At 38.1% G+C, this 21,060-nt stretch overlaps 1 protein-coding gene across 1 annotated transcript in view; it reads left to right on the plus strand.

The window, feature by feature from the left end:
* The window catches only part of GALNT9 (polypeptide N-acetylgalactosaminyltransferase 9), a 415,119-nt gene that overhangs the window by 205,105 nt on the left and 188,954 nt on the right, over positions 1 to 21,060 (plus strand). The window contains exon 6 of the mRNA XM_077461741.1: positions 7,779 to 7,896. Within this exon, the coding sequence (XP_077317867.1) occupies positions 7,779 to 7,896 (118 nt within the window). The remainder of the gene's footprint in view (positions 1 to 7,778; positions 7,897 to 21,060) is intronic.

Consider the following 21,060-nt stretch of genomic DNA (forward strand, 5'->3'; position numbering starts at 1 on the left):
AGTGTACCGAATAAAGTGGCTGGTGAGTATATATATGAATACATTGAGAGCAGACTTTCTGGAAATTGGTGCAGGCACATACTTGAGGGAGTCTAGGGTTCTGGTTGTTGCTGCACCTTTAAGAAGGAAGGTGTTATCTCCAAATAAGCCTGATCTTAATTTATGCAATAATATAAATACGTTCCATGTTGGGGGCTAAGATAGTTTATAGTTAGGGACCACACTTTGAAGAGGTGCCTTAACACAGCAAACGCATTTAATGGAAACAGCCTAATTAGGTTCTTGGCTAGCTGCAGAGCGTTCTGTGAAATGAATAGTGCATATGCTCAAAATGAATTACGATACATATTTTGTGCAAATGTTTACCTTTACAATCCATTTATAGTATATCCAGACAGACCCTCAAACTACACCATTGTTGGTAAATGTTGTTGATCTGACAAATCAAACCTGAAAGTGTGTGGATAACTTAACTCACCAAGAGAAAAGAGAAAAAAGCTGAGAGTGGTTTAAAAAAAAATTGAAATTTTTACAATGGTAGTTTTCTGTTGCTGGCTTATATTTTACTAATTGTTACTGACTGAAAATAATTAAGGTGAAACAAGAGGACATAGTGCCCTTCTTCCATTATTACATAGTAAAAAGCAAAAAACAAAAAAACAAATACAATGCAAAAATGTCACAGGTTCAGTAGCAGCACATATATCACATATGACAAAAACATATTGATTCTTGCCTCTAGCACTATCCTGCTTATTATCTATATGAGGCTGCAGACCAAACTGATGTGAACTAGCTGAATAATATTGAGGAAGTATCTGTAATACAATCTAAAGGTCTTCTCAGAAGCATATATATAACATATTATCCTCAGTTTTTTATGAAATGTTGTGACTGAGATAAATGAAACTCCAACGCTTCACCATCCAAGACAAGTTTGTCTAATGTCATTTATCAGTCCTTGAATTTAGTGTATGCATTGGCCTGTGCTTGTCTCTTACCTACCGCCATTTCCATAAATAGTCAATAAACAAGCATCTCCTTCCATAAACAATACTGAGCAGCATGACAAAAACGTAATTTTCTGTAGATGAATCATGGATGTTGATTTGGTCAGAAAGATCTAATGCTCTTTAAGAGCTTGTACTACATCAACATTTCTTTGTAGAGACAAGACATACATCCAACTTGTTTAAAGAGGAAGTAAAGCCTCTTAAGAAAAAAGAAAAAAAAGACACCCTGCAAGGCAAAGGCATAATGAGCTAGTATGCATAGCATACTAGCTCATTATGAATTACTTACCTGAGATCGAAGCCCCCGCAGCGGCCCTCGGTCACCACTTCTGTCGCCGCCATGATATTCGGAGTGACATCCGGGTATCGCGGCTCTGGCGCTGTGATTGGCCGGAGCCGCGATGATGTCACTTCCGCACATGCACTCTGGTGCCGCCACTAACCACATGATCGCCATTAAAAATGGCGCGCTCAGTGCGCCTGCGCCCAATGTCTACGCGCATGCACCGTAGACATTGGTTCCACTATTCATGCAAATATCTCCTAAACCTTTTAGGTTTGGGAGATATTTCTTGCACCTACAGGTAAGCCTTAATCTAGGCTACATAATGATTAAATACCTCAAAAGGTGGCATTTTAAAGGCAATATCAGCAAGAATTGTTTACCATATATTTATATAAAACAATATTTATTGATACAAAACGACTAAAAACAATAATATAGTTTGTACAAAATATTCATACAATGCAATATGCGGTTTGTGTAAATATAAATAAAGTGACAAAGAGTGGCTTTTCCTACGCGTTTCAAATAATGCATACAGTTTCTTCTTCAGGGAAGCCACTCTCTGTAAACACAAAATATCCAATCAATATACTGAAACAATTAAGGAATATGTATATACAAAATACCCATACTGAACTACTCACATGTCAACCCATTGGTCCAAGACATAGAAATTCCTCACCCCGGCCAGACAACTTTCACAGAGTCACACTATAATTCACCGCAGAAAAAGCCCACGAGTCAAAAGACTGTATGATCGACGTACAAAATAGCTTCACTACATATGTCTCAAATCCAACCACTTTAATGATTTTATTAGGTGACTTTTCACTGTATTCAGGAAAATATCCAAATCCAAATTTCAATTTGTTTATCAACTATTCTGTGCAACTAGGAGTTAGTATACTTAATAATAGAAATGGATGTTATTACACACATTCAGCCAGTGGTGGCCGCTCCATTAGAGGCAGAGGGGCGCCGCTCCCCTAATCCATGCGCCCAGCCCCTAATCTACATGCAGGGAGCCGAACGCAGGGATTTCAATCATTTTTTTAAGCACATGATTAGAGCCTGAGGCTCTAATTGGCTTCCAAAAGGGTGAGCTTGGGATGCAGAGCACTGCGCCCCAAGCCCACCCAGTTGTGTGACAATAGCAAAATAATATTCGCTATTGTCTTCCTGCTTCTCCTCCCGGCCAATCAGGAAGCAGGTCTTAAGACCTGATTGGCTGAGAGCAGAAGCAGGGGGTAAGTCGCCAAGGAGGAGACACAGGGGGAGGCCCCCGAAGCTGCCCTCGACCTGGATGGGGTAAGTGCGGAGCTGGTGGGTGGACGGGCAAGCGACAGGCTGGGTTTGTTGCATTTGCCGATCAACGAGTGATGGGGGGATTTGATCGATCAACCAACTGAACGGGGGGTCTGGTGGTTTGTTTGCCGCACCAGCTGCCACTGCATTCAGCAGTAAAATTAAAATGTAAGTAAAGCTCTGCTCTGTCCAAAACTAAAAAAAGCTTTGCTCCAGACAGTTTTTATAAGATTTTGGACACAATTGGGTTTTTGTTAAATGTCTCATCTCCTCTTGCAATAATCGGAGCTTCAGGTGACTGTCAATTAAATGAATGTATAAAATGAATCTGTTCTTGAAGGAATTCATGGAATTTTGAGCTCTCTTGATGCCTTCCCTGGAAAGAAATTATCCGCCAAAGGAGCTGTAGAATCTGACACTTCTGGGTGTGTCAGATTCCTGGTCCACCTCTGGGCTCTTTGGATTCTCTTTTCCCTAGGTCAGTAATGTGTCTTGTAATAACATTGAGGCTGGCAGAAGGAACCAAAATGCACAGAGGGGAACCAGAAAATTGACACTCCCTGCAGTGTACAATTTTGAAGTTTCTGCAATGAGTGATTGGTCTTCATTTTATTGGAGATTAGGAAAGGTGAATATTTAATGTATTCTTTGCAGACGCAGCATCATTTTATACTTTCATTTTAGTGGCGGAGTCATATTAAGAGATGAGGTTAAATCTTTTCAACAGATCACTTGCAACAGTACAACCTATAGGGGTCACAGGTACTGTAAACACCATGATTTTAGATGTTCAGGAGTTTTTTTTTTTTTTTTACTGGGCTAAATACAGCCCATTGCTTTCAATAGGCTTGTAAATATGGGCACATAAATATCAAAAATCTATATTACCGGTCACTATTTTACGCACATAACTCCCCACCAAATAGATTATGTTATTTGACTAAAGCCACAAGATCCAGCATCCATTCAAAAGTGTTGTTTGCAAGGACCCATAGATGGGAAATATATGATATGTTCCATTTACAATCCAAATATTTTTTGTGTAAAATGCTCTTTGGCAATCTCACATCTCAGTAATGCTAACATAAGCAAATGTTGGGCAGTTTCTATGTTAACGGAAGTCCTGGCATTAATGATCAGTCACAGAGCTCTGGTGATGCTTGCTGAATGTCTAGGTTTGGGGTCCATTTATAGAAGCTCCTAATTACTGTACATAGACACTGTAAAGCCAGTACAGAACAGACAATTAACAGATTTTTTTTCCATTACATTGTTGCATTAGATTTCCTATTTGAAGCCATAGTTTTAAATAGTTACATTTTGACCTTGATTATTAACCCAAATACCACCAAGTTGCTGGGTGGGAAAAAATGATTTATTACTAAACTAACAGAAAACTAGAATGAATTAGTCTTGAATTGACAAGGGACCACAAGGCGTCCAGACACATAGTACATCAGTGGCCTTTTCTCATCAGAAATTCGCAGCCTGTGCTGAAAATGTGTTAGAAAAGAAATGCTTACAGGAAGTCAGATATCAAACACATCTGCCTCCTCTGGGCCTGTAATGCAGTGCAGAATCCTGCAAATGACAGCATGACTTAGTAAGCAGCCGGCTGTGACCTTGAAAAGGGTCAGGGGTTCATATTCTGCAGTTCTTGTCTGCATAATGGTAAATTACTACCAGTATTTATTTGAATAATCAGATTTCTTCTCCCGGACAGAATTCGTCTCTAAGGAAGAGCCAATAAGAGAATCAAAGAAAAGTCAGTAAAAGAAGAAAGCTGCTAAATCTATTTTATCTGTGCTACATCTATTTTTAAATCATTCCTTATTTAAAATGTTAACTTAATTCCCTTTACCTTTTGCATGCAAGATAACGTTTCAAATCCGATTTACATTGACAGTATTAATGACTACTAAAATGACAGAAAAAGAGCAGATAGATAAATCAATATCTCTTTCAGTCTTTTTCCATCTGGGGTTAAAGAACATATGAAGCATAACTGTTTTGCAAAAGCACTGTGTATTATAATAGAGTTTTAACATACAATTGTGTATTATATATATATTTTTAAATGTTTTATTTTTTTTTTATTTATTTTTTTTAGCTCTTTTTTGCACATACTGCCATTACCTGTAGCATCTTCTTGCTGCCTACATGCATGCACTTGAGCAAGTGTTGCATATCATCCTTCAAGTGGGGTTTCCTAAAGGTGACAACATCATGCCTGTGAAACCTGTGTCATTATAACCGTATGCACTCTTTACCAGGAGAGAATGTGACTGGGTGCCAAAGCAGAAAAAACATTTAAAGGCTAGATTAGACTATTCTATAAAAATATTATATATTAATATTGGTGTGCTGTCTCGAAAAACAATATGTGAATGTAAAAATGACCCGATGCTCATGGATAACCTGCAGTGTAAAATAGCCAATGCTATAAAAAAAAATATATTTTTTTTAAAGTGCAAATAATGTACTGAAATTCATATATGGTGCAAATAATATACAACAAAAATCCTATAAAGTGCAATGTGCAAATATGTGTAATAAATAATGAATAATTCATACATAAACTGTGAAAAATAAACATCCAAATAAAGTCCATTCAAGTGCAGGGATAAGTAAGTAATAGTTCATACATAAAAGCCCATCCAAGTGTAAAAGGTAAGTCTTCTTGTGCTGAAAACAGTTGTAAACCAAGTGCTTCTGTGTCACCACCATGTTATTAAGGGCAAACAGGCTGCTTATCAGACCATACGATCCCACAAAGGAGATCGTAAGCACTTGGAAATACTCCACACTGGGAAACCGCAGCTTCCTTCTGGGCAGCCTCTAAATATCATGGTTTATGTCAACTTTCGACTCTCACAGTTACATGAGTTAGGAATAAGGAAGAGGGCTCATAGTGCTATACTGCTTAAAAAGTACATTTAATGCCGAAATATTATGGTAAATAAAAAGTTGCACTATCCATAAATCATATACTGAATGTTAAATCAATGAATCATATCATCAAAGTGCAATAAAGTGCAAACATAATCAATTACAAATTTCTCATAACATATAAATATAATGTGCAAAGACTTCTGTAAAAAAATTAACTTCAGTTGCCCCAGTGACGACGTTCATTAGGACGAAACGCACATCAGGCAGTAGGAGTAGCGGTGATGTCAGCACGTCCACAGGGATGCCAGATTCTGTTCAGATCGATATGCCGGTTTTATCCTCTTTGTTGTGAGTATATCTATTTTTTAATAAAATAGTTTTCCATGATTGTTGCACAGTGAGATGTCCCTTCCTTTCCGTATGTGCATTTGTTTCATTTACTGAACTGAGGAGTAAATATATGGAGGTAGCTTGAGGACAAGTAGAGAGATCATCCATGCTAGTGCTATGGATCTATGAAATGTCATTTTATGCCTGAAGGGTCTTACTTGTCAAACAGCTTTATCTAACCCGTAAGGGTCAGACTCTCTGGTAATAGGCAAATCCTTTAAGTTTGCAGTGAAGCACGCTCTGATGAATGTCCAGATCATAACCCTATTCCGAATGAATTATACCAATTGGTTGTTGGAACTCTTCCTGATCACACTTTATTGTTTCATAGGACTTTGCACGATTTATTTCTACAGTTGCACAAATTCACATATATGATATATAAGAATGTTTTACAATAGACTTTGTACAATATATTTATATGATATAAGAAATTTGTTATTGATACATTTCTGAGGGTCTGGCAACCTTGGAGAGTGTATATCCAACCTTCTAGATTCGATACTACGCTTCTTGTTTGATTTCATGTTTCTCTGGCGCACACCTCGTTGGACTCTTCTTCCCCTTTGTTCTTCTCTTCTTCCCCCTATTTCCAACTTCTTTTCTTCTTTTCTCCCTCTTTTGTAATTTTTTTATTATTTTTTTCTCATTCTGGGCCATTTTAGGCCGCCAAGGCCCTGGTTAGGAAGGTTACAGTGAAGGCACATTTATGGTCCTACATAGCACTCTCACCCATATATAACCCTATTGACAAAAAGCTTTTATGTTTTACCATGTTCAACTGGATGTACTTGCCTAAAGTCAACATGCACTGTTATCGGACACCAATCTCACTCATTTAGAGACTTGGGGATTTTCGTTAAACCGGAATACTGAATTTTAAACTCATTTATGCATTTTCTGCATTGTCGATTCGTTTGTTTCATGCCATTTGACTTGTTGTACGTTTCATATGCACTGTAACCGCCTCGTTGTTGATCCAATCTGTTGGATTGAATTTTAATAAAACCTTTGTAAACAAGAAATTTGTTATTGATTATGTTTGCACTTTATTGCACTATGCACTTTGATGATATGGTTTATAGTGATTAGTTGATTCAACATTCACTATATTATTTATGGATAGCGCATCAACTTTTTATTTACCATTTTAATTATTTTGTTATGTACCCACTTTGATTTACTTGACTTAATTTTACTCATATATTTGAATCACTAGCGCAGGAATTTTTTTCACTATAATGGTAAAGTATTGCATTTACAGAGTAGTAATAATGTACAGGCAAACAATGTCAAATGAACACAGCTGTGAAGAGTGTAGGTCGGTCCATGCGTGCTGATGTCACACTGCAAGCTCTGCCCTAGGTTAGACTATTGTCACCCTATAATAGGATGTGCCTGCTTGGGGGGTCCTTTGTGGTAGGATCATCATTATTCTAAAGAAAGCTGCAGAAGCAGCAACATTTGTTTCATTTTAGGCCAGGAGGTTCAAGCAGAGCATAGATTTCAACCAAGTGTTAAAAGCATAAGAAATAACTATGGTGTCAAAAACCAGAAAGGACACAGAAGAAAGGGCTGACTGCACAGAAAGAAAAAAGATTTTTTTACAGGCATGCGGTGACCATTAGAACTGCTTCAAAAGACCTTCATTCTTTATCCCTACAGTTGAGTCTGCTTTGTCTTACACTACTAAACCTTTCATATTCTAATAAATATGCACACATCTGGGTTCAGAGCCAAAATATCACTTCAGAAGTGAGGCTTGATCTTTTTTGATTTTTTTGTTATGACCTAATTACATTTTTAGCATGTAACGATAAGAACACTTAGCTGCCAGCAAGGAGAATACCCTGTTTTACAGAGACGGTGCTCATTTTATGTCTTTATATTAGGACTCCAGCGATGATTGGCTGCTCCTTTGTGGTGGACAGAGCTTACTTCGGAGAAATTGGGCTGTTGGATCCTGGCATGGAGGTGTACGGAGGAGAAAATATTGAGCTTGGCATGAGAGTAAGTGTACAGACTTGCCCAGCATTAATGTTGTATAATTTGTGAGATCACATCTATTAAATGCATGCATTGTTCTCAGTAATATATGGGCAGAATGACTGAATGCAATGGAAGAACTCCAACTGAGATATATAACTCACTAACAGCGGTTTGACACTGCATACAATTTATAGCAGCGTAGAGTTTGTCGATTTACTAAATGGTAGATTGGTCTGCCGGGTAGGCTTATATACTGATGAACTGTGTGCCCCTTAATAATGCAAGGTATGGGATATGTATACTTAGCCACTTAAATATTGCCACTAATGCACATGGCAGTAGTTCCTCTACTAATGCATGCTGTATCTGAATGGAGGTGAGATGAAAAGACATTTGATAGCTAAAGAAATTCAAATATCACTCTGTTTATATTCATTAATATCAATTTTATTGCAATTGTTCCTCCAGTGGTGATATGGAGAAGGTTTAAAACATCAGATAAAATCTTTCATCTCAGCAGTCTTATTGATCTTAAAGAGACATTTTGATGTTGCCGATGCAGGGAAAAGTGAGAGCATCTCTGGAAAGAGCCCACCCTCAACCCTCAGTCTCAATACTTTGCAATTCCAGCTGTTGAGGAGCATGTGACCTCCACCTCTGGTATCAGTATAGCACCTAATTGCTAGGTCTGAGTGAGTTGACTGCTTACTGGGGTTGCCATCACCACTCCTGCTTATGCAGGCAGCAGAGGAGGAAGCAGTGGCAAGGAATTGCTGTAAAGTTGAGTATATAGGTGTCATGATCCCTTCCCAGAGACAATTTGTGATACGTATGGGGCTTACAGGTAGCTATGCAAACAATCATTTTCTCTTAGACTAAAGATTTTGAACAAGAAGAAAACTTTTTACTGTACCTTATGCTGCAGACTGGTAGCATGGGGAGATTTTTTATTTTATAACAACAGGCTTTAAATTATATTATCACAGGCTCTTACTTGTAAATAAGGGACATTATAATCTTTAATACACATTGGAAGCTGTATACCCTGAGGCTTCCAATGAACTCTGTTTAAAGCAGCGCCTTCAGCTGCCCCCATTAGACATGTCCACTGCTGAAAAATGCATTAGTTTTCCTTTAATTTGTTTTTTTTTGTTTTGTTTTTGGGGACATTCATTATCTACACAATTCGTAAATTTGAAAATTTGTAAATTCGTAGAATCGCAAATTTGGAAATTCGGAAATTTTAAAATTCGGAAATCTAAAATTAAGATAGAAAATCCGAAAATTCAAAACTAATAATAACTAACTATAAAATTATAGGTATTGAAATTTCAAATTTGGCTGTTAGTGAACGTAACGAGTATGAATTTATACCAAAGTTACGCATTATCCGAAACAACAAATGCCGCATCTAAACAAATGTAACAGAAGAAAAATAATAATTAAATAATAATGATAATAATAAAAAGTTGTTATTATTATTATTGTTGTTGTTTATTATTTTTAATTTGTTACGTTCCATTCATTTAGATACTGCATTAATTATTTCGGATAATTCGTAACTTCGGAAACCTTCGTATTCATTATGTTCACTAACAGCCATATTTAAAGGGAAATTCCAATACCTATAATTTAATAGTTAGTAATAGTTAGGTTATTACTATTATTATTATTATTATGTTATTAATTTTTGAGTTTTTGGATTTACGAATTTATGAATTTTCCTAATTACGAAATTTTGAATTCACAAATTTTCGAATTTATGAAGATTCTGAAAAATTTGTTAAACGGGTTTTCGTTTCAAACGAACAAATTTTTCGAAATTTGTTAAAAAAACTAATTTGGAACATACCGAATGCACATGTCTAGCCCCCATGTGCCCAAAAATAATGTGCCGTTACGTCTGGATCACTTGTAGTAGTTTTACCACCTTGCTTATTCTTGTCCCAACACACGGCACCATATTATATTCAGCCTGAGACACCGAGTAAAGTTCCCATACATAGATTGCAGGGCCTTGTACATCGTGGCTTCCAGGCTTGGCCCATATGGGGCACTGAACATCAGCGAGCTCCAGAATGGAGACTTCAACACTATGTGGGAAACATAAAGTATTAAACTTCCTTTTCACTACTAAAGGTCCCGTCACCAGCCACCATCACCATTAGCTGACTGCTTTTCCTTCTTGTACACTCTTCACACCATTAGGAGTTAACTTGCTACACAATCTTGACTCTTTACCTACCTACCTTCACCTCAGAAAAGTGACACAAGACAACTTTCTCTTTAAATAATTTATTTACTGAAATAAGTTAATGGAGATAGCAAATCAGTTCAGTATAACATCTTTATAGGTTAGCTTTTCCATGAAAATATCATACTGTGCAACAAATGAGATTTTCCTGTGCATGCTTGGCTATACTGTCTCTATTGGTGCTGCCCATATCGTACAGATAAGGCGAAGCATAGCAACATACTAAGTCCATACACATGGATGCCTTAATAAACCATTTCCTGGGATAACTAGAAGAACAGATCACATTGTACAATGTATTGCTCCCACACTGGTTTGCATCACAAGGCTATCTTTACCTGCATATATGCCTCTTGCAAAGGAAGCGACTCACACATACAGGGATGCATGTCACACTATTACATTGACCCTGTATGCATCAGTCCAATCATTTAAATGTACAGTAATCACAGTAATATAAGTTATCAGCAAAATACACAATGTAAAGTAGGGACCTGCCTACAAATAGAGTCCCTGTTTAAAGTAAAGCATCTATCCTACTCCAATTTCTTGTAATTTTGTAACCTCAAAGTGTTGGATTTTGATTGTCACTTTTAACTTTGTGTATTTGTGTTGAGATCAAGTCAAATGTAAAAGGTTGGATTATTATGTCATTTGCTGTGACTACCACACATTTATTACCATCTTAAAGAAAGGGGACCTTCAAAATTTAGAAACTTGTATTTGGCTGCATCCATATTATATGCTTCAACTCTTTCGTTGACATGCACTTTCAATACTTTTAAGCATTAATGTGCTAACAAAAGCTATGACATGCCGTGAAAAAGATGACAGCTAAGTGATGGAACTGAGAGGAAAAGACTGGGTAATGCGACTAGCACACTGCACTAAATATATCTTGTCATTTAAATGACTAAATTAGGTTTTATGGTAAAATGTTATTAGTAGCTGCATGCATACTAGTCAGTTTTCATTTACTGTATTGAAGTGGTGACAAATGCCATTCTATCTTAAAGGTATATTCCTTTTACAATTTAAGATGCATACGGTGTACACTAGACATGTGCATTCGTTTTCGTCCGAATTCATTTTCGTCCGAATTTCAGCTATTTTCGTTTTCGTTTTGACAAACGATAACAAAAGCACAAAATCCGAAAAACAAAAGATCCGACATAAATAAATGCTTTATTTTCGTTTTCATTGTTACAACAGTTCGATATAGAATAGGAGATTCGACATGACTCTGACAATAACAATCTGTCTATAGAACCTGTGGTCGAATGTGCCTAACCTTACCTCTATTAGTCCAAGATTATATAGAGAAAATATTCGACAGAGAAAAAAGATTTGACAGAGAGAAAAGATTCTGCAAGTTACTGTCCTAAAAAGTGTTTGGGGACCCGGGTCCTGCCCCAGGGGACATGTATCAATGCAAAAAACTGTTTTAAAAACGGCCGTTTTTTCGGGAGCAGTTATTTTAATAATGATTAAAGTGAAACAATAAAAGTGTAATATTCCTTTAAATTTCGTAGCTGGGGGGTTGTCATAGTATGCCTGTGAAGGGGCTCATGTTTCTGATGCTTAGAACTGTCCCTGCACAGTGTCATTTATGCAGGAAAAAAAGTCCTTTAAAATCACTCGCAGCTATTATGAATTGTCGGCTCCGTAATACAGAGAACACTCATTGAAAGTCATTGATAAAAAAATAAATAAATAAATAAATAAAAAAAGCGTGGGGGTCCCCCAAATTCAATTACCAGGCCCTTCAGGTCTGGTATGGATATTAAGGGGAACCCTGCCTCAAATTTAAGAAAAAATTTGACGTGGGGTTCCCCCTAAATATCCATAACCAGACCCTTCAGGTCTGGTATGGATATTAAGGGGAACCCCGCGTCAAATTAAAAAAACAAAATTGACGTGGGGTTCCCCCTAAAAATCCATACCAGACCCTTTATCCGAGCACGCAACCTGGCAGGCCGCAGGAAAAGAGGGGGGACGAGAGCGGCCCCCCTCCCTCCTGAACCGTACCAGGCCACATGCCCTCAACATTGGGAGGATGCTTTGGGGGTCTGTGACCCCTCAAAGCACCTTGTCCCCATGTTGATGAAGACAAGGGCCTCATCCCCACATCCCCCTCTGATGCAAGGGGAAACCCGGGGTTCCCTGTGACGTATGGGTGACCCCGCACCCCTCTGATGTAACACAGGCAGGTTTCCGTTACATCAGAGGGGGGCGGGGTCACCCTTACATCACGGGGAACCCCGTGTTTCCCCTTGCGTCAGAGGGGGGCGGGGTCAGGTGACGGGTGGTCCCGCCCTCCGTATATAAGAAACGTCAGGCCGCCGGAATGCCTGCAGTGTCTCCTCCACGGAGACAGAAGAAGGATGGATTCGCTGTGCTGGATGAGATGAGCCATCGCTGGAGAGATGACCGTCCGTCGCTGGATAGCAAGAGTGGATTACCGCCGCTGGAATCTTTTTTTTTATTTTTTTATTTTTAATAAAGGAATTTTTCAAAAGTGTGTTTGTTTTATTTAACCATTTTTTACACTTTCTTTGTGAAATGGTAGGGGTACTTTTGTACCCCCTTACCATTTCAAACAGGGGGGGGCAGGATCTGGGGGTCCCCTTGTTAAAGGGGGCTTCCAGATTCTGATAAGCCCCCCGCCCGCAGACCTCCACAACCACCGGCCACGGTTGTGGGGATGAGGCCCTTGCCCTCATCAACATGGGGACAAGGTGCTTTGAGGGGTCACAGACCCCCAAAGCATCCTGCCAATGTTGAGGGCATGTGGCCTGGTACGGTTCAGGAGGGAGGGGGGGCCGCTCTCTTGTCCCCCCTCTTTTCCTGCGGCCTGCCAGGTTGCGTGCTCGGATAAAGGGTCTGGTATGGATTTTTAGGGGGAACCCCACGTCAATTTTTTTTTAAATTTGACGCGGGGTTCCCCTTAATATCCATACCAGACCTGAAGGGTCTGGTTATGGATATTTAGGGGGAACTCCACGTCAAATTTTTTCTTAAATTTGAGGCAGGGTTCCCCTTGATATCCATACCAGACCTGAAGGGCCTGGTAATTGAATTTGGGGGACCCCCACGCTTTTTTATTTATTTATTTATTTTTTTATCAATGACTTTCAATGAGTGTTCTCTGTATTACGGGAGCTGACAATTCATAATAGCTGCGAGTGATTAAATTGTATTGTATGGATTGAAAAATTGACAACATAGATGGTAAAGTAAAAAAAATCAACTTTATTTTTAACTAAACTACACTATCCACCCCAACTCAAGTTGATTACCTCTGTTGCAGAACGGTGGCCTTCTCCAATGTTTACTGTCTGTCCCATGAAAAAATGTTTAGGGGCTGGTGACCTTATTTTAAATGAAATGTAATAAGGGTTTTAAAAAACTAAAGCTTTGGGTGTTCCTAAATAAATCATCGATACCGGGCTGCCCCAATAAGTTTAACAAAACTTTTAACTAAACTGCACTACTCACTCCAACCCAAGTTGCTTACCTCTGTTGCAAAAAATGTTGCCTTCCCTAATGTTTACAGCCTGTCCCATGAAAATCTGTTTAGGGCTGGTGACCTTATTTAATATGTAATATAATACGGGTTTTATAGAACTAAAGCTTTGGGTGTTCCTAAATAAATCAATACTGGGTGGGCTGCCCCAATGAGATTAAAAACAATTAAACAGAATAAAACATTCTCATGGCCTTGTCAGTCCCAAACACTCATGTCTCAAGCTATGCCTCATAATCAAGCACCAAGCTTTTGAACAGCTTATTCAAGTAGCCCCAATAAAGTAAAATGTCATAAGAGGCTTATATTAAACAAACATGAAACGTGTTTAATACATACATAGAGACACAGTGCTATAAGATCAAAGGAGTTGTGTCACAGTCCAGTAAAGTGTGCTGCATCTCCATTGGCGTGGGTGATAAAGTTCTTCATGTGTGTATATTTTTATTGAATTCACACCAGATGTTGGACAACCCATTCAACAGGCATTGAGACACAGCTGTGCATAATGTGCAAAACAGCAATGTAGGAAGTCTCATATAACAAAAGACAAATTAGAAACCTCAGAATGGTGCTTGTACACTTCAAAAAGCCTGGGCCAAAGTCCATACAGTGCAAAGCAGAAAGAGTGCCAAACAATGCTTTGATTAGAGAACAACTCAAGAATTATAAGAGCTATATGTCATTTTCCACTTTCAATTGATTTGGCGCCCCTCAGCAGCTATATGTCAGCCTAAGGACCATCTAAATCAACATCCATATAGAGATCAATATTCAAGACTTCATCAGGAATTCAAGCTAAATAGATGAAGGTGTTAAATCATTACTTGCAAAGATCACTAGGGCAGATCTAGATCTCTATATAAATTCAGACAAATTGCTATACTTATTACCTTCACTCGTCTGCCAAAATTACACCCATCAGAGGCTCAAAATCGACCTCATATGCAGGAGTCCATAAAGCAAAGGGCCTCTCAAGAACATCACTGAAGGTGCAACTGGACTAAGAGAGAAGGGAACTGATTCCTACCAAGGAATCCAGCCGTGATGGCATTTATGATGTCTCCTTTAATTGTATGTAGACCCTAAAAATAAACGTCTCTTATTTGTACCTTTTGAGTCTGTTACATATACTATTTAAAGTATTTTGTTATACCCAAGTAGAAACAAAAAACTGTTATTCCATCTAGAAATCACTGTCCTTAGTTCTCTATATGGATTCGACTATAACCTCCCCCCTGTTATGAAAGAAAATGCAGTATCTTATCTAAGGACTGAAAAGCTGCAATATATTGAATTTGTGTTCTTGGGTTTAGTTACATTGTAAGCATAACGTCCTGTAGCAATAAGCAAGTCATATGCTTAAATCCTACATGCTTACAAATGACAGTTGTATTATACCATACTACATTAAACATTTAATTTAATAACAAATTAAAACACTAAACTGCACAAAATGAAATCAGACTGAGTTACTGAGGGAATATGATATAATTGAGAACATGTTTGCCAGTGCGAGAAACAGTAAAAGAAAAATGTATTTTCCAGGAGACCCCTTGGATGCTTTGGGGCCCCAAGGAATTGCCCTTTGCCACTTGATGGCATATACCATTTGAAACAAAGTAAAAATGCCTTTACTTCCCAGAATTAATTGACATTTTGTAACATTCTTATGTCCTCCTCTAGCTGCTGCGGCAACCTAAGTTGCTATTTGCTCCTTTTTTTTAATGTTAACTAAAAAGTGTAGTTAAAGTTTGGCAATAATTAAACTGCTACATTAATAAAATGTTTTTTTTTAATGACAGTAAAATAAATTGTAGAGCTTAAGGCAAAGAATCACATTGAGCTTAAAGAATGTGTCCCTTATAGATTGGTACTTCTGGCCTGTACACAGGAAATAGCTTTTCTTAATCCCAAAAGCAGCATGATAAATAAAATAGAATTGGCAGGAAAAAGAGCAGCCAGACATTGCCACTATATTATGAGAATGGATAGAAAAGAGATTAAAGGAGCTATGCAAGTCCATTAAGAAAATGTACCCAGCAACTGTTTTTTTTTCTCACAAAACAGAAATGAATTGCTCATCAAGAGTGAATCACTTGAGGCTGTGAGGCTAAGCATCGTTATCATAAGCTATGCACCCAAAGATATTATGTTGTCTTAAGGAGGGCGGATATGTATAATGTATAATCTTATTCAGTCTTGTTTGTTTTTTTCACACGTGTTCAGGAAATTGGATATGATTGAGGACGTGTATGCATATCAATTTGCCTATTGGAAATGACAGGCAGCAAAGATCTTTATATCTGAGCTCCAACTGGCCACCAAAGTAAGGAGGCCACTTCACCACTGACCATCATTTACCACTGACCTCCAAAATACAGGCTTAGTTAAACCCTTAACACCAATACAGAGGGATCTTATACTGGTCATAAATGTAAGGGGAAACGTATCCCCCCTGACCATCAATTTAAGGGGGCACATCTCCCATTTACACTAACCTAAGGGGGCACTTCATCCCTGCCCACCAATATAAAGGGTCAATTTGCCACTGCTATAAGGGATAATAAAATGACTGCCAATGTAAGGGGTAACTTCGTCACTGACCACCAAGACACTTCTCCACTGAGTACAAACATAAGAGACCATGTCGACCATGCCACTAACATAAGGGGCATTTAACTAACCACCAGTTTAAGGTAGCACTTAACCAATGATCACTAATGTAAGTGGCACTACACTAACAGTGTAAACAGGTATTTCTCCACTGGCCACCAATGTAAGGTGTCACTACTATACTGACCACCAAAATAAGGGGCATTGCTCCACTGATTGTTAATGTATGAAGGTGTGTATACCACCAATGGAAAATTGTACTGCACTGAGCACTGCACAGTGCAAACCCCAGGCACACTACGACTAACCACTGTACCCTGTAAGCTGTACTGTACATAGCATACTTATAACCACAATCTTTGCTGTCCTATTAGTCGCTGGCTGCTAAATAGTTCCTAATTATTTTAATTACATTCTCTGTTAAGGTATGCTCAGAAAAACGTTGATACTCTTGCTTGCAGCACAATAAATAAGGCAAAACTTGGGGGCGCAACAAGCAGTAGTGTACACAGTGTGTAGGCTCAAACGCTAAGCCACATCCACTGTCAAGTACAATTTAGGCAATGTACATCACAGCTTTTCTCTCTTGCTCAAGGGTTCCCCCAGGCATTTAACAATCCTACAGTGCCTTGCGAAAGTATTTGGCCCCCTTGAACTTTTCAACCTTTTGCCACATTTCAGGCTTCAAACATGAAGATAACATTTTTTTTTTTTTGTGAAGAATCACCAACAAGTGGGACACAATTGTGAAGTGGAACGAAATCTATTGGATTTTTGAAACTTTTTTAACTAATAAAAAAATGAAAAGTGGGGCGTGCAAAATTATTCGGCCCCCTTGCGTTAATACTTTGTAGAGCCACCTTTTGCTCAGCTGCAAGTCGCTTGGGGTATGTCTCTATCAGTTTTGCACATTGAGAGGCTGAAATTCTTGCCCATTCTTCCTTGCAAAACAGCTCGAGCTCAGTGAGGTTGGATGGAGAGCATTTGTGAACAGCAGTTTTCAGCTCTTTCCACAGATTCTCGATTGGATTCAGGTCTGGACTTTGACTTGGCCATTCTAACACCTGGATACGTTTATTTGTGAACCATTCCTTTGTAGATTTTGCTGTATGTTTGGGATCATTGTCTTGTTGGAAGATAAATCTCCATCCCAGTTTCAGGTCTTTTGCAGACTCCAACAGGTTTTCATCCAGAATGGTCCTGTATTTGGCTGCATCCATCTTCCCCTCAATTTTAACCATCTTCCCTGTCCCTGCTGAAGAAAAGCAGGCCCAAACCATGATGTTGCCACCACCATGTTTGACAGTGGGGATGGTGTGTGGAGGGTGATGAGCTGTGTTGCTTTTACGCCAAAAATATCGTTTTGCATTGTGGGCAAAAAGTTTGATTTTGGTTTCATCTGACCAGAGCACCTTCTTCCACATGTTTGGTGTGTCTCCCATGTGGCTTGTGGAAAACTTTAGACGAGACTTTTTATGGATATGTTTGAGAAATGGCTTTCTTCTTGCCACTCTTCCATAAAGGCCAGATTTGTGCAGTGTACAACTGATTGTTGTCCTATGGACAGACTCTCCCACCTCAGCTGTAGTTCTCTGCAGTTCATCCAGAGTGATCATGGGCCTCTTGGCTGCATCTCTGATCAGTCTTCTCCTTGTCTGAGCTGAAAGTTTAGAGGGACGGCCAGGTCTTGGTAGATTTGCAGTGGTCTGATACTCCTTCCATTTCAAAATGATCGCTTGCACAGTGCTCCTTGGGATGTTTAAAGCTTGGGAAATCTTTTTGCATCCAAATCTGGCTTTAAACTTCTCCACAACAGTATTACGGACCTGCCTGGTGTGTTCTATGGTCTTCATGATGCTCTCTGCGCTTTCAACAGAACCCTGAGACTATCACAGAGTAGGTGCATTTATACAGAGACTTGATTACACACAGGTGGATTCTATTTATCACCATCAGTCATTTAGGACAACATTGGATCATTCAGAGATCCTCGCTGAACTTCTGGAGTGAGTTTGCTGCACTGAAAGTAAAGGGGCCGAATAATTTTGCACACACCACTTTTCAGTTTTTTTATTTGCTAAAAAAGTTTAAAATATCCAATAGATTTCGTTCCACTTCACAATTGTGTCCCACTTGTTGGTGATTCTTCACAAAAAATTAAAATTTTATATCTTTATGTTTGAAGCCTGAAATGTGGCAAAAGGTTGAAAAGTTCAAGGGGTCCGAATACTTTCGCAAGGCACTGTATCAATGCCTTTGGGCTAGATTGAGCTATTTACATAATGGGCAGAAATAAATCATGCCTGCACCTACAGATATATATATATATATATATATATATATATATATATATATATATATATATATATATTTTTTTTTTTTTTTTTTTATTGCTTTAAACTGTTGTGTAAAGATAATTTTCTATAATAAAGTTACTTATGTGAGCCACATTTTGCTTCTGTTGTCTTATGTTATCAATCTTATTAGTTATTGTGCCAGTTGCATCAGGCTGGACAAAGGTTTGAATTTTGCACACTAAAGGTGGTTGTGGCATGGTAAGGCAGGCCATACAAGGTTCTGTCCTGTAGCCACGGGTTGCAGGAAAGAAATTTGCACGATTCCCCCATCAACACAGACAGTGCTGACAGGGGAATCCCTCTTGCCCAAACATTGTCTTCTCCTGAGGCGGTCTTCCCTGCCAGGAGAAGAGAATGATTATCGCTAGCGGCTATAGCAGCCTCTAGTGATAATCATAAGAGAATCCGGCAGGCTGGTTGTACCCAAGTTGATCGATCAACTTGGTACATTTAGCTTGCCCATTAACAGTTTGAATCTTGGCCGATTCAGCAGATTCGAACCATGTATGGCTGGCCTAAGCCTTATTTTGCTTTTGATAAAGTAGGTACATACTGTAACTTCCTATTGTCAATGAATATTTCAATGGTTACTGTATATATAGGCTTTCATGTCTAATCTCTGAAGTTGGTCACATGCACAGATATGTAACAAGTTTGTATTTTATATAAAATGAATACTTTACCAAGAAATCCTCATAATTACAGAATAATTAGTCATTGCACACAGAAATAGCATTACATTTTTTAGCTAACTCAATGTGGGCTGCAGCACTGATCTGTATTGACACTGCAGTCCTTGTGTTTTTGTCACCATACTTTATTAATATATTATTACTAGATGTGGTCAATAGATTATCTTTAAATGCCTCAGTGCTTATGATTTACAATGTGATTGCACTGTAAAAATAATGGGACACACTCTCCCCTTCTGTAAAAGTCAAACCCAAGAATCTTTATTCTCAGTTCCTTACCTATGTTACTACCGAGTGATGTATTTTTTTCCCTAAAGTGCTGGGTATAGTCTATGTGCATGCTAGAGTATTTGAAAATTAGCCTATGAAGCGCTACTAAACAGTGTATACTGTAGCTGAGAGTACGTCTGAAACAAATAGTCACCACACAGGAAGGGGAGAGATCTTCATTAGAGTATCATTAGTGGGCAGAAGATGACGAGGATACAGATTACAGAGGCCCAATTTATGAGGTTTGTCCCTTTTTTTGAAAGGGAATGTTACAGTTGAAGTTAAAATGGTAGCAGAAGCTACAATATATATATATAGTTTTATAAGAAAAAGTTAAATATATGCTATGTGTGTTGATTATTTACAACTTATTGAAGTTGATATAAAATTGAATTAATATTTATACCTATAAATAAAGGTTCCATGGCCAATTCAAACCATAGGTTTTGACTAAGGAGTGTTTTTTATTTAACTAAACAAGCAAAGTTAGGAAGTTCTGACTAAGATCCCATAGGTTTGGACATGCCATCTTACCACCACAAGGTGTCTAGATTTGGATTGGGCAGGGTATTTTTTTATTCTAAATGGCTATGCAAATTATGTGATGATACATTTTATTCAATGAGTTATTATTGTCAATGGTTTCTTTTTATGTTTTATGACGATAGTAAATCAAATGCCTAATGTGCAAAAGGCCTTTCCTTTAAATTAAATTTCCAGATGTGAACAAAGAAGGTCATATATCATTCAGCGTTTTTTCCAACATTGCTTCCCTAATGTATTACAGACATCTGAAGCTTCTCCAACATGATCACGTGAAGGTCAATAAAAACAAAGACAGCAGTCACTGAAGTTGTAAAATCATTGGTTGTCCTCAAAGGAATGCTCCACCAATCAGCATCCTCTGTATAGTACATTTATAAAGGAGTGCCAGTTGCGCTGACCTTTTGTCCAGCCCTATGTAACAGTAATAAGAAAGCAACATCAACATAATTAGAAAAACATACACACTTCAGATTATGTGTACATAATTTATATATTCAAATTAAATTCTGGCTTTGCTTATATTTTAGCTTCGTGTTTGGGTGCTTGCTCATTGCTAAGCTTTTTGATGTGTGAAGCCATGCTATTCTTGGCTACTCATGCATTTTCATTTGGCTGCCTCAGCCACAGAAATGACATAATTTTCCCCAATCTGCACAAGAAAGGGCCTTTCAGTTGAAAGTATTTTCCAAATAGACACAGAGAGAACTATCCATTTCATTTAGAACAAAATAGATAGAGAATTATAATAATGTCAGTATATTGTAGTGTGTTAACAATTCTATTATATATACCTTGTATGACATTTATTCCAGTATTTTGCATTGCTTTGCAAGTCTTACTATTTAAACGTAAGAGTACATACTAGCCATGTAATTTTAATTTTAAAGCCTCCACACTTTAAGGATCTAATTGTATTTAAACCAT

Source organism: Lithobates pipiens, unplaced genomic scaffold, assembly GCF_037356315.1.
Source record: "Lithobates pipiens isolate NorthernLeopardFrog02 unplaced genomic scaffold, aLitPip1_a1.2 Scaffold_3, whole genome shotgun sequence".
Classification (NCBI taxonomy): Eukaryota; Metazoa; Chordata; class Amphibia; order Anura; family Ranidae; genus Lithobates; species Lithobates pipiens.